General features: G+C 49.3%; 2 protein-coding genes across 2 annotated transcripts in view; one reads left to right on the top strand and one right to left on the bottom strand.

The window, feature by feature from the left end:
* The first annotated feature begins 89 nt into the window (after positions 1-89).
* On the top strand, positions 90-5,487 carry EMG1 (EMG1 N1-specific pseudouridine methyltransferase). Its single transcript, XM_079714553.1, has 6 exons — positions 90-260; positions 3,898-3,999; positions 4,109-4,250; positions 4,613-4,671; positions 4,749-4,898; positions 5,212-5,487. Exons 1-6 carry the CDS (start codon positions 93-95, stop codon positions 5,323-5,325), a joined length of 735 nt encoding a protein of 244 aa, XP_079570679.1. The 5' UTR covers positions 90-92; the 3' UTR covers positions 5,326-5,487.
* Positions 5,488-5,705: 218 nt separating this feature from the next.
* The window catches only part of LPCAT3 (lysophosphatidylcholine acyltransferase 3), a 38,793-nt gene continuing 20,506 nt past the window's right edge, over positions 5,706-23,992 (bottom strand). Inside the window, exons 2-13 of the mRNA XM_079714535.1 lie at positions 11,975-12,082; positions 11,355-11,461; positions 10,766-10,859; positions 10,582-10,619; positions 10,019-10,197; positions 9,181-9,289; positions 8,445-8,531; positions 8,186-8,352; positions 6,814-6,961; positions 6,580-6,738; positions 6,344-6,472; positions 5,706-6,111 (exon numbers count right to left, since the gene is read on the bottom strand). Coding sequence (XP_079570661.1) covers positions 6,356-6,472; positions 6,580-6,738; positions 6,814-6,961; positions 8,186-8,352; positions 8,445-8,531; positions 9,181-9,289; positions 10,019-10,197; positions 10,582-10,619; positions 10,766-10,859; positions 11,355-11,461; positions 11,975-12,082 — 1,313 coding nt within the window. The 3' untranslated portion in view covers positions 5,706-6,111; positions 6,344-6,355. The remainder of the gene's footprint in view (positions 6,112-6,343; positions 6,473-6,579; positions 6,739-6,813; positions 6,962-8,185; positions 8,353-8,444; positions 8,532-9,180; positions 9,290-10,018; positions 10,198-10,581; positions 10,620-10,765; positions 10,860-11,354; positions 11,462-11,974; positions 12,083-23,992) is intronic.

The raw sequence follows: 23,992 nt of genomic DNA, 5'->3' as shown, positions 1-23,992 counted from the left end.
TTTCAAAATGGCAGACGGAAGGAAGCTTGCATTTGGGGCGAGAGCGAGGCCCTAGGTTAAGGACGTTACACAATTTCCGGTCCGGTTGCAAGATGGCAGCGCCCGGTGGTGGATTCCAGCCTCGTGAGCGGCGCGCCGCGGAGCAGGAAGAGGACTGGGATGCTGTGACGCCCAAGCGGCCCCGACTCGGGGGGGGAAGCAAGATCGGAGGCCGTAGGCTCATTGTGGTGCTGGAAGGGGCCAGTCTGGAGACAGTCAAGGTAGTTTCGGACTAGGGGGTGAAGAGCTAGTAGATGGATAGGATGGGACCAGGTTGGGTGAGGGTGATGGGCTCAAAGTGGATGGAGAAAGCGGAGACAGGTGAAACATGCTTTGGAGAAAGAGTGGCCTAGTCGACTGTCTCTTCCTTTAACATGGGTCGGCAGTGCTCGTTTTCTTTGCCCTTGAATCCCATTGCAGCCGTCACATGCTTGCTTCCGATTGATTTACTAGGATTCTGTGGTAACCCTAACCCCATCCCCAACCCCAGAGTCGTCTAAGGGGAAGGGGTTTCGTCCATCGCGTCGTCCCGCTTCATCCCAAGACAAGCTTACTAGGTAGAGGGGAAGGGTAGTTACTGCAGCTCAGTCTTCCCACCCTTTTATTTGTAAGGACTTAATGTTTTAATACGTTGAAAGGTGTCTGTCACTCTCCTTTATATTACTGTACACTTCAAAACACTGCCTGGGCCAGATTATCATTAAAACTTTCACATCTTTATTTTTACTTAGCATTTGGCTCTTCTCCCGAACAAATCCGGCACTTCCCTGTCTTAAAAATTTGTGCAGTGTTCTCATTCTTTCTGATATTGTTTCTCATACTGTTTAGAACTAAACTTGTTCAGTGAGTAGGGCCAGAAGAAATAGCACTGGTTTAGAAGCCAGACCCGGATTTTAATCTTGGTTCTTACACTTATTTCAAGCGTGTGATTTTGAGAAAACAAGTTTGTCCTTAGTTTGTAAAGTGGGGGTTAATACTTTGCAGGGGGATTGTAATGAAAGTGCTTTAAAAGTAGTACATTGCCATAGTAATCAGAGTGCAATTCATTTCCATCTTTTCTTCCTCAACCACTATGGCACTTTATTAAGCTTGCAGTTTAGAAAACTTTTTTCTTTTTTTAAATGACCAGCTAATCAGGTTTTCTTTCATTTTCTTCTATAATTGATATTTCTAACCTAATTATAGGTTCATATATTCACCTCTCACTTCATTGCCGCTGTCTTCCCAGGCTATTAATTGAGTGTCACTTAACCACTTCATTTCTTCATATCTGTGGGGATGACAGTAGTACCTATTTTACTGGGTTGTTGGAAGGATTAAAGGAGTTAATATGTGGAAAGGGTTTAGAATAATTTCTGTCAGTTGGAAATAGTTGTTATTATTATTCTTGATTCAGGTTACTTATTAGGAAGTTGAAAAGGTTGTGAGCAAATTAAAGTTCCTAGAGCATGCTCTGGAATAAATTAGGCCAGTTGTCATTAATGGTACTCCAAGGGTGATGGACTCCATAGCTGGTTGAAATCTTCCACACTGTTAGCTTTTGTCTTCCTTGTGCTGATACCTCTTGCTTCTGCAAGCCTCACCTGGGCCTGCACTACTCTCCATTTATTCTTTTTCAATTTTTAAAAATTGTTTATTTTTTATTAGAGTGTAATTGCTTTACAATGTTGTGTTAGTTTCTGCTGTACAATGAAGTGAATCAGCTATATGTATACGTATATCCCACCCTTTAAAAAAATTAATTAATTAATTTGGTTGTGCTGGGTCTTAGTTGGGGCAGGCGGGCTCCTTAGTTGTGGCTCGCTGGCTCCTTAGTTGTGGCTCGCTGGCTCCTTAGCATGCGAACTCTTAGTTGCGGCATGCATGTGGGATCTAGTTCCCTGACCAGGGATCGAACCCGGGCCCCCTGTGTTGGGAGCACAGGGTCTTATCCACTGCACCACCAGGGAAGTCCCTCCATTTATTCTTTGTACTCCAGCCTCACTGGCCTTCTTTAAGCTCTTTGAAAGCACTACGTTCTCTTATACCTTAAGGTCATTGCAGATAATGTTGTTTAACTGCAAGCACCCTTTACTCAACTCTTTGCTTTATTAATTCCTACTTAATGTTTATTCATTTAACAATTATTGAGTCTATTAGGCTACTCATTCTTCAGTTATTAGGTTAAATGTTACTTTCCCATAGAAATGACTCCCTTCCTGGTATAAATCAGGTCCTCATAATCCTTTAGTGAACCGTTTAGTTTTCCTTCGTAATGTTTATCACAATTCGAATTAAATACTCCTGTGCTTGTTTAGTTTGTCTCTTCCACTAGAAGGCTATAATGAGGACAGAGAATAAGGTTTTAAAAGTTCTTGTATCTCCGGTGCCTATTACAGAATACACGTGGTATTCATTCTCTGATCATTCTAGTTAGTGGTTTTCAAGCTTATTAATAACCACAGCCCACAATAAAAAAATTACATCGTGAGCCTGTACGCGCACTCAGCTATATGAAGCCGGAAGTTCCATAAGCCTTTACTTACCATGACTACATTTGAAGTACTCTGATGTTGTCTATTCTGTTCCATTAAGAGAACGAAACCCTGGTTGTAACTTACGAATGGGTCCAAACTAGATTCTTCTATTCAAGGGGTTCTTTTTCTTCTATAACTAAGAGTGTCCCATGGACTTAGTTCTTGGTCCTTTGTTTTACTCTCTGTGACATTCTTGTTATTTCAGTTACTCAGTTAATTTCAAAATCTATATGCCTCTTCCCCCGAACTTTTTGGAGTCATATCTCAAGATGTTGCCAGCCATACAAATGTTGTGTTGATACATAAAAACTTGGCCTTTTCAAAACCTGTGTTTGTACTTACTGGTATGTTTTTAAACTTTTTATTGACCACCCTATAATGCTCCTCAGGGCTCTGATTTGCAATTGTTTCTTCTGGCGGTTGCTCACATGCCTTAAAACTGGAACCACCCCTCTTTGTTTTACTTATGAGAACGTTCCTTGATTAAACTACCTCTTGCCTCATTAGAATTTTCACATTTCTTCCTGCTCAGATTTGCAGCTCTTTGTGCCTGTTTGTTATAAGCAAACTGAGGGTAGTGACCGTGTATGTTTTGCCCACTGTATACATAATGCTTTTGTGGTAAACAAGCATTCAGTCTTGCTCATTAACCTCACTTCTGCCTGGTTCCAGAATCCCTCACTGGCTTTGCCTAATACCCATAGGTTTTAAAATTAAATCCAGTTTAGGGACTTCCCTGGTGGCACAGTGGTTAAGAATCCGCCTGCCAATGCAGGGGACACGGGTTCCAGCCCTGGTCCGGGAAGATCCCATGTGCCACGGAGCAACTAAGCCCATGCACCACAACTACGGAGCCTGCGCTCCAGAGCCTGCGAGCCACAACTACTGAAGCCCACGTGCCTAGAGCCCGTGCTCCGCAACAAGAGAAGCCACCGCAATGAGAAGCTGGCACACTGCAATGAAGAGCAGCCCCCGCTCGCCACAAGTAGAGAACACCTGTGCACAGCAACGAAGACCCAGCGCAGCCAAAAATAAACAAATAAATTAAAAAAAATTCAATCCCGTTTAGATCGTGTGGAATCACAGGCTGCACTCTTCCTCCCTTTTCCAAGACCAGTTATGGGATGGGGGTGAGGGCGGGAGGACGTGGCCACACAGTAATCCCCTGGAGGGTTTTCAGGGCCGCATACTGTGTGTCTGATTTAGTAGATCTGGAGTGGACCTGAGGATGTGACTGTCTACCAAGTTTCCAGATGTTGCTGGTTTGGGGACCACCTTTGAGAACCACTGTTCCAGGTAAAAGCAGCTTATGTTGCTCTTGATCTTGTTCCCTGTTCTTCAGGCGGGGAAGACGTATGAGCTGCTCAACTGTGACAAGCACAAGTCCATGTTGTTGAAGAACGGACGGGACCCTGGGGAAGTGAGACCAGACATAGCTCACCAGGTAACTCCAGGGACAGAGCTCAGGCCCCCGTGCCTCTGTACGGAAGGTAAGGCGGCTGCGTGCGACTTCTCTTCAGTCTTAACCGTGCCTTGGTCTCTGCCTCCCTCAGAGTTTACTGATGCTGATGGACAGTCCCCTGAACCGGGCTGGCTTGCTGCAGGTTTATATCCACACGCAGAAGAACGTGCTGATTGAAGTGAACCCCCAGACTCGAATTCCCAGAACCTTTGACCGCTTTTGTGGCCTCATGGGTGAGAGAGAAGCCTTAGAACTTAAACTTGGCAGTGATGAAGGAAGAGGCAAAGGGATAAATTAAGTGTGGAATTTTTAAGTGGGGGAGGGGCACATGTGGCTGATTCCAGAACAGGGGGTCTGCACTTTCTTCCCACGCACAGTGGGTACAGCCTGCGTGGGTTCCTGGCTGAGGAGCAGGGAGGGGGCCTGTCACCACACAACCAGTGATGTGCCGGACAGCTGCTCGTTCGTGACATTTCAGTCGTGTAGACACGGCAGGGCGCGTGGAGCTCAGCCCACCTAAGATTTTCCTGGTTAAATGACTGGGCGTAGAGGTAGGCGCTCTGGCCACAGCTCTGAACTCTCTTTTCTGCCCTAGTTCAGCTTTTACACAAACTCAGCGTTCGAGCAGCTGATGGCCCCCAGAAGCTCTTGAAGGTGAGGTGTTGACAGCTACTGGTTGGAGGTAGTGCTCTGGGAATGTGTCTGGGGCTCACTTTTCTGTTTTTCTTTAGGTGATTAAGAATCCAGTGTCACATCACTTCCCAGTTGGGTGTATGAAAATCGGCACTTCTTTTTCCGCCCCGGTCATCGGCGATGTGCGTGAGCTGGTGCCCAGCGGCGACCCCGTTGTCTTCGTGGTGGGGGCCTTTGCCCACGGCAGGGTAAGGCCTGGGCTCAGCTCTTAGATTCTTCCCAGAGGTGAAGCTCAGGACAGAATCCCAGGAGCACTTAGCGTTTTGACGATCCTTGTCCTTATAAGTTGGGGACAGATGAAGCTTCCATTTCCTGCCCCCAGGGCGCATCCTTTGAGGAACGCTGGCATGTGTGTGTGTCGTGGTCAAAGCCAGGGCCGTCTCTGTCCTTTGCCCACACTGGTATTAAACAGCACTGGGAAATGGTAGTTTTCCTGCCCTAGACAAGGGCTGAACCTGTGACGGAATGACAGAGCCGGCTGACAGACTGCCCTCTCCCCAGGTGGATGTGGAATACACGGAGAAGATGGTGTCCATCAGCAACTACCCCCTCTCTGCTGCCCTCACCTGTGCAAAGCTCACCACAGCCTTTGAAGAAGCGTGGGGGGTCATTTGACAGAAGCGCCCTGCCCTGACACAGAGACTGTGGACATTGCCTCCCCGCCCCGGTGCTCAGCTGACGGCCGCATGACCCCCTTCCTGCACCGAGACCGGGGTTTGTGTGGGTCCAGGCTATACACCTGCTATTTGTTTATCTTATAAACATTGTTCTTGCAAACCCGGTTGTCCTTTGGGGATTCGTAAGCTCAGCAGCCTCTGATGGTGTGACCTGGCGTAACCCCTCAGACCTCAGGAAGACACATGAGGTTACAGTGTTTGCAGTTTGGCCCTGGGCTTCGCAGGTGGGCTTTGTGCCCTAAAGGAGGGAGCCCTGATTTTTTCAGCCATGGCAGGTGTGGAGGGCTGTGTCTGAAAGAAAGCAGCCAGGAGCGCTAGCAGTGAAAAACAACACACTGAGGTGACTTTATCTGGTACAATCCTAGGTAGAAAAGTGGAGCAGGTGGGGCCGTGCTCCTCCCCTCCCCCCATGGGGGGGCGGAGGTAGCGGCACATATACAATCATAGTAACTTGGCAGAAGAAAACCACAACAGATTCCTGGCTAAAGGGGGAGAGATAAGGCAACGTGCATGGGGGAGCCCGGAGGGGGGACAGTGGGCCCTTCTGCTCCTCCCACGAGAGTCTCCCCTTTGGCCCCAGATGGAGACGTGGCCGGCAGCAGAGGCACAGCTGCGGGAGCCCCGTCTTCCCGCACCCTGGCTTCTGGTTCTCTGTGCTCTGGGACGAAGGAGTGCTGTGGAAAGGGAGGCGAGTCGTTTCTGCACCAGTCCTGCTCTGGGCCACCTGCAAGGGGAGAGGGCGGGCAGGCAGGTCGGTCTCGCCCTCCTCATCCCCGGTCTGCAGCCCTTCCAGCTCCCTCCGGGCGCGCGCCTCAGGGTAGTCGGTGCCCCATGCTGTGCTTCCTGGAAGCCAGGCCCCCGTGAGGTTCCCCCCGCATCTCCAGTACTACCCCCCGCCCCGGTCTGTTGCTCTCTTCTGTAACCCGGTAGTTGCAGCTCAGCTGGAGGGATCTTACCAGGGAAACAGATTATTCCATTTTCTTTAACTTCTCTTTCCTCGGCACCATTGCTTTGCGAACATAAGGCAATGTGAATAGTAGACTCAAGAAGAAGACGTGGCCAAGGAAATAGACGGATTTATACACCTGTGGAGAGATACAGGCCACCGCGGTCGACAGAGGGCCTGGATTCAGCCCCACTGCCTGAGCTTTCGGTGGCTCCCTGCCCTCCTGGCAGGCAGGCCCCCGTGTACCTTCAGCCATTTGTCCCACGTGAAGAGGCAGAAGGCAGTCATCGAGTAACCCATGAAGAGCCAGTGGATGGTCTGCTGCACCAGATAGCAGAGCGGCTGCAGGACCCTGACGGAGGCCAGGCTGCTCAGGGCTGGGCTGTCTTGAATCAGGCTGGCAGCCTGTGGAGGAACGGGAGAGGGCTCAGCGTCTTGCCCCTCCTCAGGCCCCTTTCATCCACCACCCTTAAGGCTCACCTGTCTTTCCACAATAACAATGAGGAATTCCATCTGAAAGCAGACCAGGTACCCTGAGTGGAGGCCGTGCCAGAGGGACAGGAATAGCAATGAGAGGCCCTGGGATAGTTGTTTATTTCCAAGGAACTTGAGTCGTTTGAAGAAGTAACTAGAGAGAAGGGTGAGAAAGGATGAGACTCAGATCCATCCTGCCTCTGGGTTCTTGGAGCCCTTAGGGGTGCAGGGGTGGTGGCTGCTCCCACCCGGCCCCCTTAGGGAGGGGAGGCAGTGCCCTCCGATCACTTTATTTATGGCTGCAGTGGGCCTTCGTTGCTGCGCACGAGCTTTCTCTAGTTGAGGCGAGCGGGGGCTACTCTTTGTTGCAGTGCGCAGGCTTCTCATTGCGGTGGCTTCTCTTGTTGCAGAGCACGGGCTCTAGGTGCGCGGGCTTCAGAGTTGTGGCTCGCGGGCTCTAGAGTGCAGGCTCAGTAGTTGTGGCGCATGGGCTTAGTTGCTCCACGGCATGTGGGATCTTCCCGGACCAGGGCTGGAACCCGTGTCCCCTGCATTGGCAGGCGGATTCTTAACCACTGCGCCACCAGGGAAGCCCCTCCGATCACTTTAGAATGAAAGGCAGTGAAGCTGACGAGTCATGGTTTAGACAGAAAATAGACGTAAGGCTCAGCTGGGGCCCTGCCTGCTACAATGGGTAATGACGGAGGGCCTGCCAGGCGCCTGGTGCTGAGGCTGCAGCGGTGAGCGGGGCAGGCCCTGCACCCACGCTGCTGACAGTGCCCCCACTCGTGGGACTGAGGAAGTATTTGTGAACATAAGGCCAGCAGCAGAAGTGGGGTGAAAACCCAGCACTTAAGGCCACGTATGCCTTGTTTCTGTCTTTCAAAAATGACAGGGATGGGACTTCCCTGTGGTACAGTGGTTAAGGATCCGCCTACCAATGCAGGGGACGCGGGTTCCAGCCCTGGTCCGGCAAGATCCCACATGCCGTGGAGCAACTAAGCCCATGCGCCACAACTACTGAGCCTGAGCTCTAGAGCCCGCGAGCCACAAATACTGAGCCCACGTGTCACAGCTACCAAAGCCTGCATGCCTAGAGCCCGTGCTCTGCAACAGGAGAAGCCACCGCAGTGAGAAGCCCGCGCACTGCAACGAAGAGTAGCCCCTGCTCGCCGCAACTGGAGAAAGCCCGTGCGCAGCAACGAAGACCCAACGCAGCCAAATATAAAAAAAAAAAAAAAGACAGGGACGGTTTGGGGGGGTTGGGTTGGGGACAAACGTGCGTGTGGCTGGGGGGTGTGAGAGTGACTGACGGGGGCCCCCCGAAGTGGGGAAAGCTGGAGGAAGTGACGTGCGACCTCCCCGGCTGGGTGCTTACCGGGCCACCCAGGCGTTGGTGTTGATGTTGAAAGAGGCGATGGTGCCCGTGAAGCGGGGGTCTGTCTCAAAGAGCCACACCTTCATGTTGGCGCAGGTGTCCCACTTGGCCCTCCCGAGCTCGTCAAGGCCGTGGAAGCCCAGCCCCGTCAGGATGCACACGCCTTCCTGAGGGAGCCACGGCGTAAGCGACCCCGCCGCTCTGCGCCGCACCCAGCCTGCAGCTCGACTCGCTGCGGCCCCGGGCCCTCTCTCCTTACCGTGACCAGCCAACAGGCGACGTATTTGTACAGCACAACCTTGCCCCAGACCAGCATGTACATGCAGCGGAACCAGAAGCTGCGGTTCTTGACAGGAGAGAAGGCATGAGCATTAGGGACCCCGCCAGGCCAGGAAGGGCCCCCCGTGCTCCCAGTCCTCACACGTGTGGCTGACTACTACTCTGTCCCCGCGACGGTCTGCCTGACTACTTTGCAACAGGCCAAGGGGACCCAGCAGGGAGCCCCCTCGGAGAGGCCCTCGAACAGTGCTGTCCTCAACTCCTCTCCTAAAGAGCCGGGCACCTGGGACACTAGTGCTGGGGGACTTTTACATCCACGTTCGACGTCAGCTGAAGGAGACCAACCTCCCCAGAGCTGGGACGGAGCCCGAGCCAGCACTCCCCCTCCCTGGGTCCTGTGTTCCTAGAGCCCTGGTCTGCCTGGGCCGGAGGGGGCTCGAGCCGCCTGGCTGTAAGAGGGCGAGCTCGAGCCGCTGGGGGAAGGTCAGGGGTGCTGAAGTGCACCTGGCACAGCCCTGTGCCCGCGAAGGTCGTTCAGTGCTGGCTGATGAACGGGTCCCGGCCCGGCTGGCACTGACACCAACTCTCAGATCTAGAGCAAAACCAACACGCGTTTGTAGGTGGTGTTACCCACTTCTCGGCTATCTACGGGCTCCTGGCCTGGCCACTGTCTATCTCTGGCGCAGTCGCACTGCTGCCGTTCAGGAAGCACTCACTTCGTAGTCGTCAGTGAGGAGATAGTCTTCTGTGATGTGCTGGCTGAGCAGGGTGTAGCCCACTAGGTAGACAAGGCCCAGACTCAGGCGCCCGAGAGCAGGTACGGTGCTGGAAAGGAACAAGCGGGGTCACCACGGGCGGAGGCCCGTCCCTTCGCCCTCCGACCTTCACGAGGGAGCAGCTTCCCAGAGTGAGCGCAGCCTTAGGGCCGGACATGAGGATGGAGTGTGCAGACCCTGCGAGTTCTGGGGTGGGGGTGGGGCAACGGCGGGGTGGGCCGGGGAACCTGGGGGGCTCGCCCTCAGGGGTCCCATGGACCTCGAGGGCTCCCCCATGTGCTCGGGCCACATCGGGACTGAAAGCCCGACGCAGAGACGGGGAAAGACTGGTTTTCGATCTGTTCCTCCTCTCCTGGCTGGATCGATGCTCAAACGCAGGCTGGACACGTTCTCCGCAAAGGGATTTTCCTGGTAACTTATCAATCTTCTACTGTAAGATATATTTTTATATATATAGATTTTGATATATTTAACAGTATTTTTTAAACTGGGAAAGTGAGTGTTAAAGGCGGGGACATGACTGGTTCAGGCAGAATCCTATGGCATAAAAGTGAATTTTTAATGTTTGTACTACAGGGTCGGGAGGGATGGCGGGAAGTGACCCGAGCAGAAAAGGGCCCCCTTCCTGCAGTGAGCAAGCACGGGGCGCCCATCACAGGCCGTGAGCCAGGGCCAGGCCAGAGAAGGCAGCCGGCCGGCCTTCAGGAAGTCACTTCAGAAGTGGCTTTGGGTCGGGTGAGACGCCTACGCAGACGTCCTGACTGAAGGGGGCCGTTACCTGTTAGGTATCTTGCCTGGTACGTCAGTCAGCTGTCCCTGCACCAGCTTCATGTAGTGGTTCATTGAGAACTGGGGCCCCACCAAGAAGGCCCCATAGAAGTAGGAGAAGCCAGCAACCTCCAGCAGGGAAGGGACACCCCGTATGGCGTATTTCTGTTGCTCAGAGGACAGGGATTTCTATGCCGGGAAGAGAACGAATGGTTCAGGACCCCAAGAGCCAGTCTGAGGGCTCCCCACCCTTGTCCCCACTGATCCAGGTTCTTCCAATAGAGCCTCTCTGAGGGGATGACAGCGCGAGGAGAGTCGGTGCTTCAGGGGGTAAGGGGCATGCGCAGGCGTAGCTCGGCCTAGGCCGGCTGCTGCTGCTCGTCCCAATGCCTTGCTGGCCCTGATCTCCGGACTCTGAGCTAGAGCTGGACCCGGGCAATTAGACTTGTCGGTCCTTGATCAGTGCGTCCGGGCATGAGGGCGGGCGGGCGTGAGGGCGTGGGGATAACAGCAGCCGTCCTCCTTCCCTCTGGTTAAACTCCTCCCCGTCTCTGCGGAGGGAGGGGGACTTACTTGATCTTTCCCTCCGTCATAGTAGTCGATGGCGAGACCTGAGCAGAGAGAGAAGGTGTGGGTGGAGAGGAGGGAGGGGACACGGGACGTGGCCAGGAGCGCACGGGGCAGGGCCCGGGGTGAGCCTAGGGTCTGATGAGAGGAGCCTGGGTGTCAACGGGGAAGGCAGGGCCCCACCACTCACCGATGAGCTTCAAGGTCAGGACACAATGTGGCATTGTCCACTTGATATCGTAGTTGCCAGTGGCTGTGTAATAGTATCCGGCAAGAAGGTAGGCCTAGGAGAGGGGCAAATGTTTATTCTACCATTGCTATGATTTATTTTCTCCCTGCTCTGAAATCCAATGTATTCCTCTCACGTTTCCTTTCTCCTGGTCTAGAAACTGAACCTGTAAAGGGGAAGAGACGTCCTCAATGCTTACACTCTGTGGCTCATTCTACGTGGATTTTCTGCCTTGCCTTTAAGTGACTCCCCTCGGGGACGGCTGGGCTAATCTGGTCAGACTCAAAGAACCCCAATGGCACAGTCCTATGCACAAAGGACTGCCGGCACCCCGTCCTTGAGGCGGGTGAAGCATCGTCACTGCAGCCTGCAGATGAAACACCTGGGGCTTCTGGAAAGTGACCCAGAGCCACACTGCCAAGTGTCGTGGGGAGAAAGGATTAGAAACTGGATCTCCCAGTCCACGGCTTCCTCTACACCACAGTCCCCATCCTCCCCGCCCGCAACTGCTGTCAGCTGTGACCTGAGCTGCCCAGGGAAAGACGTTTACCATCTGGAAGCAAAAGGTAGTGAGGACGGCAGTGATGGTGCGGCCCATCAGCCGGAGGATGAGGAACTGAAGCATGACGCATAGCAGGGAGTGGTAGAGCTGGATTCCTGGATGCGGAGGAGAGAGCAAAGTTTTGCCTGTTTTTTCTGCATTCCCACCCTTCCTGAGTCTTCTAAACACAAAGAGAATATATACATATAAAAAAAACTTTGGTACTAGGATTTTTCTTCTTTTTTAATAGCCTCATGTTTTGGAGGAAGGGAAGGAAATTAACTGTATAAATATAAAGGACTGCCAGGGAGTTGCTGTATTTCTGAACTTTGGGCCTACGGGACGCTCCTGAGGAGACTGCTTGGGTCTGTCGGCCAGTTCCAGCCACAGCAGAGACAAACTGGTGCCTCTCTGTTGATGGTGTCTGGTAAGGGTAACCATTCTCAACATGCTTTTACCGGGGAGAGGAATGTATGTGAAGGGAGAAGTTAAGCTTGTGTCCCTGCCCATACAAACCCTCTGCTACCAGAGCATCACAACTTCCCTCTCCATCAAATTCTCTCCAGGAAATTTTGTTCAGGTCCGTTCCTTCCGAGGTTCCCTGTGATCACAGTGCTCAGTTCACTCACCAAAGTTATAATAAGCAATTGAGAGGCCTGTAAAGGTGTGGAAGAGATGGATGAGGTAGCTGTCCTTGTAGAAAAGGTAATGCCGATAAAACGAAGCCAAGGGGTAACCTGGAGGGGGAGGAAGAGCAGGAGAGGGTTAGTCATGCCTGGAGTCCTCCCAGGGTTGTTTTGCAAGTTGATCTGGCATGAAACTCAGCCCAGAGAGGAAAAAACACGCATTATATGGATGTCTACAAAGACAATAACAGCATCCCCAATTATCAAAAGAAGTCTCTTTGTAAATACAAATTTAAAACGGAAGATATTTTATATTGAGGCAATACAAACTGGGTCTGAAGACTAGGTTTCATTTTTGGCTTATTAAATATTGCTAGGAATTTTCTCTTGCATTTTCCTTAAATGATACAAGGGATTCAGGGTGCCCAGAAACACCATTTTACACCTTTATGATCTATAATAATTTCATCACTAGCAGAGTATTATCAGTCGGATTATTTTTTCTTTCCTTCTTTTTTTTTTTTTTTGGCCGCCCGGCATGTGGGATCTCAGTCCCCTGACCAGGGATCGAACCCACGCCCCCTGCAGTGGAAGCGTGGAGTCCTAACCACTGGACCCCTGGGGAAGTCCCTCAGTCAGATTGTTAAGAGGATAAATATAAATTATTCCCGGCTACAAACTGAGGTTGCTGACGGCATATACAGTTGCGTAGTAGTTAACAGGATACATGTAGATACTCCTTACACAATGGGCATCGAACAAGTTATAAATCCATCTAGGTATACTGGGAAATGTCTTCTCAAGCCGTGATTTAGACTATGGTCCCGGGGCTTGACTGAACTACAGGGGATCTCCTGATGGGCCATGAACTGATGATGCACGGCCAAGGGTTGCTTACTGAATTAAAAAGGGCCAACAACATTTGTTATTCCTAGACTAAAATTAGCATGTTCCCTGGTTTTACTACAGACCCACATTCAGCGTTCCATCAAGAAGTCTGGCTGATGTGCTTGGCAACCTTCCTACTGCAGTAGCGCATGTGCGAAGAGTTGGGACCCCTACTGTTTTTTGGAAGGACAGTTTACCCAGTCTATCATTGCATAATCAGTGTTCTGAGTTGGTCATGGTTTACAGCTGCTGCAATTCTTACTTTTTTTTTCTTTTTTTGGCCACGTGGCTTGCGGGGATCTTAGTTCCCTGACCAGGGATCGAAACTGTGCCCTCGGCAGTGAAAGCCTGGAGTCCTAACCACTGGACCCCCTGGGAATTTCCCTTACTTTTCAATCATAAGTTGCAGTTAGTTTATCATTGGCGATATAGTTGTGAGTTTGGTTAACTCTGCAAGGCTTAGATGAGTGTCATACATAAAGTGCTCATTTAAGTGAATAAGTAAATGGATAATCATGTTATATATTAGCTTATGTCCTTTCAGTCTTTTTTTCCCATAACTTTTTTTTTTTAACTTATGATCACAACCTGTGTACTCATGTATCCTAGTTTTTTCACACAACAGTGTATCAACCATTTATCTTCTTAGTGCCAGGATTTGCTGGTGTTCTTTTTTTTAAAATTTTATTTATTTATTTATTTATGGCTGCATTGGGTCTTCATTGCTGTGCGCGGGCTTTCTCTAGTTGTGGCGAGCGGGGGCTACTCTTCGTTGCGGTGTGTGGGCTTCTCATTGCGGTGGCTTCTCTTGTTGCAGAGCACGGGCTCTAGGTGCGTGGGCTTCGGTAGTTGTGGCATGCGGGCTTCAGTAGTTGTGGCTCGCGGGCTCTAGAGCGCAGGCTCAGTAGTTGTGGCACACCAGCATAGTTGCTCCGCGGCATGTGGGATCTTCCTGGACCAGGGCTCGAACCCATGTCCCCTGCATTGGCAGGCAGATACTTAATTACTACACCACTAGGGGAGCCCTGCTGGTGTTCTTTGAAAGCTGTTTTCACAATGGGCTACGCTCTTTACCAAATTTACAGCTTCATGCGAATAGCTGATTTTGTAGATATTCTGTGGATTACTGACTCATTTGCTCACTCATTCATCTGACAGATGTTTATTACGTGCCTATTATATGCCAGGTATTCTGTTTATGTAGCACAGAATGAGGGACAAGGTGGCATGGAGTGGTTTATTTTCTAGCAATCTGAGATGAAGTGATATAGGACTGCTAGCCAAAGAGAGGGAGGAAACTGTGACCCTTTCAGTCAGATGAATGAGTAAAGAAATAGGACAAGTCTCACACATACCACGTGGGCAGACGTCTGGCAGGATTAGCAGCCAGTATTGCTAAGAACCAGGGCCAGGTGATAGAGGGTATACAGAATAACAGCCAAGTGTCTTAAATCTTTTGCGTTTTATGTATAATGTTTTAGGAATAGGGGTATAAAGGACCAGAAAGAACAAACAGGGTAGATCTTAATCACCTAGAGTACTCATAAATAAGCTCTGGACAGCTAAGAGTTTACCACTGAAAGGGTTAAAAACCTTTAACCAAGTGAAATCACTAAAACCCTTTATCATTTGGGATGCTGGAAATGAAAACACACAACACACAACACTCTGCCTCCTTACATTGAATATAACTGGACATTTTCTTGGTAGTCTGGGTCATAACTACTCTAGAGGCACGAGGGCTTTATGACCTCTTGGGATGTAGAGAACCCTTACAGGGCCCGCACTGTCCTGCATTCTGAGTCCTTGTATCCATTTTTCACACTTTTCCGCCCCTTTCCTTGCTATTCAGGGATCTACAGTCACTTCTTGAGCTTTCAGTGCCAAGAAGAGCCCCTTTCCCTCCTTCTAATTTACTGCAGGCCTTAGAAGGCTTAACTTTGTTTTAAAGGTGTAAAACAAACAAACAAACAAACAAACAAAGATCTAAGACAAGAGCAAGGGCCTTGGTGTCTTGCTTGCAGACTTAGTGCCAGGCCTGGTAACAGCTGTTCTGGCCACTCAAGCCCCTTTTGTTCTCTCCTGTTTTCAGGTGTATTTTGTGGGGAGTGGAGGTGGGTGAGTTCCACACGGGTGAAGTCTAGTTGCGCACCAGGAAACGCACGATAAAGAGATGGAGCAACTGGCAGAAAAAGAAGAAGAATGCAGCAAGCTGGGTTACCAAGAACGTTAAGATCATAACAGAGAACAGCAGAGCCTGGAGCGAAGCTGCAAAGGGGAGGAAGGAGCTGTGCTGGGTGAGTTGCTGTGACAACCCGCAGCTGGTTTCCAGAGTGCCAGCACCGAACCCTGCTCCCGGCTGACGCTCTGCTCGGCAAGCTTCGGAGCCCGGAGGCCCAGTCACCCCTTCAGGGGTGTGCTGTCTTGGGGGAGAGTGTCGGCCTACGAGCTTCTTCTGAGTCTCAGTGCTTCTTCGTGGGAGCCAGTGCTTGATACAGTGGCTACAGTCATCTGAATAATCTCTAAAAAAACGACAAGAGCAGCTTCTTACCCGCCCACCCACGCAGCGTCTGATCCAGTAGGTCTGAGTGGTTCTGATGTGCAGCCAGGGCTAAGAAGCTCTGCCTCCCTAAACCCTTGGGCAGGGCAGCAGTATTACTGGTCCTGAAGATAAACTCCTGAGCTCCATGACTGGGGGTTTTTCTTTTAATGGCACCAAACAGGCCATTGGCTTTATAAACCTGGTCTGGAGTTTTGTTTTTTTTTTTACGTTACGCGGGCCTCTCACTGTTGTGGCCTCTCCCGTGGCGGAGCACAGGCTCCGGACGCACGGGCTCAGCGGCCATGGCTCACGGGCCCAGCTGCTCCGCGGCATGTGGGATCTTCCCGGACCGGGGCACGAACCCGTGTCCCCTGCATCGGCAGGCGGACTCTCAACCACTGCACCACCAGGGAAGCCCTGGTCTGGAGGTTTTTAAGAGCTTGTTTAGCCGCCACACTGTAACTGTTTCTTCTATTTGATTGTTTAAAGGAGGGCCCTGCAGAAACTTATTAGCCGGTGAAGGATGAAGACCCAACCTGCACCCTAAACCCAGGGATCCCTGACTAGAATGGGAACATTCCAAGAACAGAGTCAAGGGCACTCACAACGCTGAGACCCTAAAGCAGATTGCTGGGATGCACTGAACTTGGTACCTTCAGGGGTTCTGGTAGTCACAACATGGAGCCTATTTATCCAGCTGATTTCCCCAGCCTGTCTCTGCGTGTTTACTGAAGCCCAAGTGCCATCTGAGTCAGAAACTCGGATCTATCGACTGACATTGCTAGTGGAGCTGCTCCTTCTCTGTACTATGATAGTTGTGAAATTGCTCATTAATCCTAAAGGTTCTGAAGTTCTATTTGAAGAAACATTAATGGGCTGTTTTCACTGAAGTCTGATGAGTTTCTTTGCCTCTTATCCTGCATCGCTATTTCTGGGCTCTGTGGGAATACGATACGACCCCGATTGATCAGGCAGTGGTTCGTGGGACCCTGATGAAAAGAAAGCAGAGCATGTTTTGGCAGGTGTGAGGGAGAAGACGGAAGTAGACAGAAGTGCTGTGTGTTGGCTTAGCCAGGTATTGATACTGGTTCACACCACGCCAAGACCGGCAGAACACCCTTAGCACACGGCAACGGCTGTCAGACCTTTCGGTCTCAGCACCACTTTTTTTAAACCATTTTTTAAAAATTGAAATAGTTAATTTACAATGTGTTGATAGTTTCAGGTATACAGCAAAGTGATTCACTTTTATGTATACACACACACGTGTATACATATGTATATAGATTCTTTTTCAGATTCTTTTCCATGACAGGTTATTACAAGATATTAAATATAGTTCCCTGTGCTCTACAGTACATCCTTGTTTATCAGCATCACTTTATATTCTTTTTTTGAAAATTTTTATTTTAGGCTGCGTTGGGTCTTCGTTGCTGCATGCGGGCTTTCTCTAGTTGCGGTGAGCGGGGGCCACTCTTCATTGCAGCGCACAGGCTCCTCATCGTGGTGGCTTCTCATGTTGCGGAGCTCAGGCTCTAGGCACATGGGCTTCAGTAGTTGTGGCTCGCGGGCTCTAGGGCACAGGCTCAGTAGTTGTGGCTCGCGGGCTCTAGAGTGCAGGCTCGGGAGCTGTGGCGCACAGGCCTAGTTGCTCCGCGGCATGTGGGATCTTCCTGGACCAGGGCTCAAACCTGTGTCCCCTGCATTGGCAGGCAGACTCCTATCCACTGCGCCACCAGGGAAGCCCTAGATTCTTAAAAATTATTGAGGACCTCAAACCACTTTTGTTAGTGTGGATGCTATCTATCAACATCTACTGTATAAGGAAATTCTTAAGTGCACCTGCCCTTTTTTGACTGGTGGTGACGAATGCAGGGAATGCCGGTTCAGTTTGGTGCCCTTGCCTTCATTCGTACTAAGGGAACAACAGAGCTTTACCCATCGCTGCTTTTGCACCATCAGTGCAAATGTCAACACAGTGACAAATAACATCTTAATTTTATTCTGAAAATGAGTTTAAGGTTTTCAGGGACCCCCAGGAGTTCATGGACTACATACACTTTGAGAACTGCTGACATGGAATAACGTTTCGGCTTAATCTTCCTGGTTAAAATGCCCCAAATCCAACTGCCTTTTCTTCCTCCCTACTTTCCTCAACTGCTCCTTCTGTATTTTTCTTTTTTTTGAAAGCTTCTCTGGCGTTGGTTTTGAGATATCAGTTTCCCTGCTTTTTTTCTTATTCGATTGAGATGTATTTCACATACCATCAAATTCATCAAACTCAAAGTGTAGAATGGGGACTTCCCTGGTGGCACAGTGGTTAAGAATCCGCCTGCCAATGCAGGGGACACGGGTTCGAGCCCTGGTCCGGGAAGATCCCACATGCTGCGGAGCAACTAAGCCCGTGTGCCACAACTACTGAGCCTGCGCTCTAGAGCCCGCAAGCCACAACTACTGAGCCTGCGCTCTAGAGCCCATGAGCCACAACTACTGAAGCCCGTGTGCCTAGAGCCCATGGTTCGCAACAAGAGAAGCCACTGCAGTGAGAAGCCCGAGCACTGCAACGAAGAGTAGCCCCCGCTCGCCGCAACTACAGAAAGCCCACACGCAGCAACGAAGACCCAATGCAGCCATAAATAAATAAAAAGTAAAATAAAATAAAATAAAAATTAAAAAGAAAGTGTAGAACGGAGTGGTTTTTAGTACATTCACAAGGTTGTGCAACGTCCCCACCAACAAATTCCAGCACGTTTTCGCCCCCCAGAAGAAACACCATCCCTGTTAGCATTCACTTTCCAGGCCCTGGTGACCACCCAGTCACTTACTGTCTACAAATTTGCCTATTCTGGGTATTTCATATAAATGGAGTCATATTATATGTGGCCTTTTGTGTCTGGCTTCTTTTATTCAGCATAATGTTTTCAAGGTGCATTTATGTTGTAGCATGTATCAGTAATTCATTATTTTTTTAATATAAATTTAGTTATGAAAAATTTTTTTTTTGGCTGTGTTTTCATTGCCGTGCGCGTGCTTTCTCTCTAGTTGTGGCGAGCAGGGGCTACTCTTCGTTGCGGTGCGTGGGCTTCAGTAGTTGTGGTGCGCAGGCTCAGTAGTTGTGGCTCGCGGGCTCTAGAGTGCAGGCCCAGTAGTTGTGGCGCACGGGCTTAGTTGCTCCGTGGCATGTGGGATCTTCCAGGACCAGGGCTTGAACCTGCATTCCCTGCATTGGTAGGCGATTCTTAACCACTGCGCCACCGGGGAAGCCCTAGTACGTCATTATTTTTTATGGCTGAATAATATTCTTTTGTTTGGACAGACCATACTTCATTTATCCACTCATCAGTTGATGGACATTTGGGTTGTTTCCACTTTTGGGGTATTACGAATAAGGCTGCTGTGAACATTCCTGTATGACTTTTGGTGTGGTGTATGTTTTCAGTTCTCTCGGGTATATACTTAGGAGTGGGCCTCTTGGCTCTTTTATCCTCTGACTAGCCCTTCTCGGTCAGTGGTATAGACCAGTTTTCAAAATTTCCCATGCGTTGCGGACCAATACTTTTGTAAAAAAAGCCCACCATCCATGGGCTTGGATGATGTGGCACTATGGAATGGCTACAAAAGTTGCTAAATGTTTACTTTTCACTCATTGTGCTTGCTTTGAGCTTTGCCTTGGCCAAGGGTGGTGACGCAATTCAAGTAGATCGTGCCAACCTCTCTTTCTTTGTCTCTTTCACCCAAGGCTTTTCTCTGGCTTCTAAATACAGCTGACCTCCAGGAGTCAGCCCCGGTCCTCTGCTATTCCTGCTATACTGTCCTCTGGAAACTCCATCCACTGTCATGTAACTTATTGTGATCTTTACGCCAAAGACAGGTCCACATCTTTAATCCTGACTTCTCAAGTTTCAGTTCCACGTTTCCTACTTCCTGGCTGGGCATTTTCAGTTTGATATCACATACCATCTCAAACTCTGTGTGACTACAACATGGACTTTCCCCCGAATCCGTCTTCTCTTGGCTTCTTCTGTTTGTTAATGGTTCTCCAGGCCACACAACTACATTCAAAGGCTTGAAGTTGTCTTTGCCTCTTCCCTCTCTTTGGTTCCCTGTACCTAGCCACCAAATCCTGTCGATTCCTCCTTCCCAGTGTTTCTCACCACCGTCATATCCGCTTCCTTTCCTGTGCTACATCTGCAGTGAAGGTCCTCAAGCACTCCCCCCTTCAACACTTGCCGTGACCTCATCTCTGCCTGCAGCCTCATCCTCCAACAATCCTCCAGCAGAGGGCTCTTCCTGTAGCCCCTGCTCAGAAAACATCAACGACTCCAGCTGACTACTCAACACAGTACCAGTTCCCAAGCCGAAGATTCAAGGTCTATCTTCTAAACTACATTTCCGGTTAAAGCCTCTATCTCCCTGCTCCAGCTGACTGATATGCTAGTTTTCGCTCAAATATATCTTGTGTCTTTCATCTCTAGACCTTCGCTTGTGCCAATGCCTTTGGGTGGGACACCTTCTCCAACCACTCCTCTACCCAACAGCGTCCTACCCATTCTTGGAAACCCAGTTCAAGTGTCTCATCCTTTAAGGCTACCGCAGACCATGATGAACTCATGGCCCTGTGCGTTATGGACTCATGCCTTAAATGCATGGCACTTAGGGCGAAGACTCTCACTTGGCAAATCATTGTATACAACAAATTGCCATTCCTTACATTTTTGTTTTATCTTAAAATAAACACATGTTCACAATCTCTTTTCTTAAAGTCCTCCTATACCTTTGGATCTCCCATAGCATACTATCCTGTGTACTTCATTCTTTGATTGGTTGACCAACAGTAATTGACACTTAAGAGCCATTTGATGTTGAGCATCAGTTTCCTCATCTGTAAAATGGGGACAGTACCTGCCTCAATGAGTTGTTGTAAGGACTAAAGGAGATAATGCATATAAAGTAGTTAGCACAGCCTAAAATATTGTAACTGGTCACAAAAATTATACACACACACACACACACACACACACACACACATTCACTTAAAGTTACAGGGAGTCTGTAAAGCAGGCCTTAACTGAGAAATTCTGGTGAAAGTGGGTATCAGGGCTTCTGAATCTAATCTCCATTCCATGTGACAAATGACTAAGGGACTTCCTTCCCATCTTCATTTCAAAAGAAGAGTCATAGCATACTTATCTTATAAGGATACTGATTATGGTTTGCCAAGAGCATTTTTTCTAAAATACAACATACTATTAAATTAAGGCACTGTATGGTTAGAAGAACACGAACTCTGGAGCTGAGACAGATCTCAGTTTGAATCCCGGTTCTGCTACTTACTAGCTGCTCCCTCAGGCTGGCTGATGAGTTAACTTTTTTTTGGTCCTCAGTTTCATCAGTAAAGTGAGTATCTAGGTTTGGGTTCATGTATTAAGCCTGGTACATATTAGATACTCAATAACTGTGAGACTGCTTCAACCTCTGCTTTAACAGCGAAGTGCCCGGCGATCTCATCCAGCCACATGGCTTTAAATACCACCTGTTTGCTGATGGCTCCCAAATTTGTTCTTCACACTCGTGTACAACGTGGACTGGGTGCGCGCCTAACGGATATCTCAAGTTTAACAGGCGTCACACTGGACTGCCGGCACACCTCCCTCACAAAGCCTGCTCTTCCCCTGGCTTCCTCACGTCCGCAAACGCCAGCTCACCTTTCTGCTCCCTCGAGGCTGACGCTCTGCGGCCTTCTCATCCTTCCTGAGCCCCACCCTCCCCCCGCAACCCGTTGGTCAGCAAACTCTGTCTGTTCTACCTTCACAGTGAACCCGGAATTTGACCACTTCTTCCCCTGGTCCAGGTCAACGCCATCTCTGGCCTGTACCATTTAAAAAAATTTTTATAGTATTTTCTGAAATTTTTATTTGTTTATTTTTGGCTGCGTTGGGTCTTTGTTGCTGCACGCAGGCTTTCTCTAGTTGCGGCGAGCGGGGGGCTACTCTTCGTTGTGGTGCGCGGGCTTCTCCTTGCAGTGGGTTCTCTTGTTGCGGAGCACGGGCTCTAGGCGCTCGGGCTGCAGTAGTTGTGGCACGTGGGCTCTAGAGTGCAGGCTCAGTAGTTGTGGCTTGTGGGCTCTAGAGCGCAGGCTCAGTAGTTGTGGTGCACGGGCTTAGTTGCTCCGCAGTATGTGGGATCTTCCTGGACCAGGGCTCGAACCCGTGTCCCCTGCACTGGCAGATGGATTCTTAACCACTGCGCCACCAGGGAAGTCCCTCTGGCCTGTACTATTACAGTCGCCTCCTGACTAATCTCCCCATAGGCCTTCAGTCTCACTCAGCAGAAGCTGCAAGTCCAACCAGAACCTACCAGACTGATCTGTTCACCCCGCCTCCACCCTTCTCTGACCCATCTCTTACTCTCCGCTCCCCTTCCTGGAATGCCAGGCAGGTGCAGCCTTAGAGCCTTCACATTAATAGGTTCCTTGCCTGGGATGCTCTTTCACAGATAAGCTCAAGTCCCTCCAGCCCTTCAGATTTTTACTAAAATGTCACCTTATCAGTGAGGCCTTCATCGTATCTAAAATTGCACACACTCACCCCACCCGCTATGCCACCAACACACACTTCCTGTTCTTCTTTCTTACTTCATTTTTTTATTTCCCCTCAACACTTATTACTCTTTCACATACAATGTATTCTACTTATTTATCCGTCTTTGAAGGCAAGGATTTTTGTCTCTTTTTTTCCCCCTGCTGTACCACAAGTGCCTTGTACAAAAAAGGTCTTTTCCTGGTACAGAAATGGTCTTTTCCTGGTACAAAAAAGGTCTCAAAAATATTTGTTGAATGGAGGAAAGAATAAAAGAATGAATGAACAAATACTGTATTCTAGGCAGTCAATAAAATATTTATAGAGCATCCATTATGTGGTCAGCAATGCATTAGGCAAAAGGAGAATATGGTAGAGTGTAAGAGATGCTCTTAGACTCTTAAGGAGCTTTTTAGAGAGAAAAGAAAATCAAGCAACGATGTTCTATAAATGCTAATTGCACGGAATAGCCAATGTTGTAGAGGTTAGAGGAGAGGTCAATAATGAACACAGCAGTTAGGATGAAAAGAGAAGAAATAAGGAATGGGCAGGAGAATTATGTACTAAAGACACGGAGGTAGGAAACAGCATGAACAGTCACTTCACAGACCAGGTTGACCACAAGAAGGGACTGGAAGGTTTGGAAAACCAGGCAGAGTCTGAAATTGATATAATAGGAAAAAATATCAAGAGGAATGACTGGAATAGGGGGTATGATGGAAAGGGATAAATTAAAGGTGGCTAAGCCCCTACAATGGTCTTCGAACTTTTTTTTTTTTTTGCGGTACGTGGGCCTCTCACTGTTGTGGCCTCTCCCATTGCAGAGCACAGGCTCCGGGCGCGCAGGCTCAGCGGCCATGGCTCACGGGCCCAGCCTCTCTGTGGCATGTGGGATCTTCTCGGACCGGGGCACGAACCCGTGTCCCCTGCATCGGCAGGCGGACTCTCAACCACTGCGCCACCAGGGAAGCCCCCTCAAACTTTTTTGATGGAATAGCCCCTGAAAGAATTCTGAAAAATTACAGATGCCTTCTCACATTTGTAAGTTGCCATCTAACATTTGTAAGGTTTTTTTTGCTTTTAATTAATTTTTATTGGAGTACAGTTGCTTTACAATGTTGTGTTAGTTTCTACTGTACAGCAAAGTGAATCAGCAGTACATATACATATACCCCTTCTTATTTGGATTTCCCTCCCATTTAGGTCACCACAGAGCACTGACTAGAGTTCCCTGTGCTATACAGTAAGTTCTCATTAGTTGTCTATTTTATACATGGTATCAATAGTGTATACGTGTCAATCCCAATCTCCCAATTCCTCCCACCCGCCAACCTTCCCCCTTGGTATCTGTACGTTCGTTCTCTGCATCTGTGTCTGTAAGTTTAAACAACAGCAAATGATGTGTTTTTAAAAATGTATATTGAAGATGTGCTTTAAGTACACATGGAAAACGTCTGCCTTATAATCTAAATGGCAATCAGCTTGATCACTTTCTGTCAAAAGAGGTCTAACCTCATTTTTTAATTCAAATAAACAAGTTAATACTTCTCCCTCATGACAACCACCTTGTTTCTGAATTCTACTCTTAAGATGGAACGATAAGGCAGAGGGTTGTCATGAGTTTGTCGCCTGGATAAAATAAGGGGCTGCTCCTCTTTGCTTCACTTTCGTGGCTCCTGCGAAATGTTTCCCTGGGGCACCCCTTACCCCCGGGCCTTTCTCCTTTTCCCCGACCAGGGATCAAACCTGCATCCCCTGCAGTGGAAGCACAGGGTCTAAACCACTGGACCACCGGGGAAGTCTCCTTTCTAAAGGCTGGTGAAGAGTGACTGTAAGAGAACTTTCAGAGCAGACACTGTCTCAAGCACGTCAATTTTAGAAAAGAATACATATGGAAGCTGAAAATCTGAAAGTGGATTCCCTCATCTGTGCCCACGTATTCCCTGGAAAGTCTTCATGTACCCCTAGGGTACATGGACCCCAATGGGAAGACCACTGGCCTCAAGGTTCCAT

This window comes from Hyperoodon ampullatus, assembly GCF_949752795.1.
Source record: "Hyperoodon ampullatus genome assembly, chromosome: 11".
NCBI classification, from domain to species: domain Eukaryota; kingdom Metazoa; phylum Chordata; class Mammalia; order Artiodactyla; family Ziphiidae; genus Hyperoodon; species Hyperoodon ampullatus.
The sequence above is the reverse complement of the archived record's forward strand: the minus strand, read 5'-3'. Positions and strand labels throughout refer to the sequence as shown.

Excerpts from the sequence above, each read along its gene's own strand:
- EMG1 (XM_079714553.1), top strand. The coding sequence starts at position 93 with ATGGCAGCGCCCGGTGGTGGATTCCAGCCTCGTGAGCGGCGCGCCGCG. Across the intron at positions 261-3,897 it reads CCAGTCTGGAGACAGTCAAG|GCGGGGAAGACGTATGAGCT; the intron begins GTAGTTTCGGAC and ends CCTGTTCTTCAG. Across the intron at positions 4,000-4,108 it reads GACCAGACATAGCTCACCAG|AGTTTACTGATGCTGATGGA; the intron begins GTAACTCCAGGG and ends TGCCTCCCTCAG.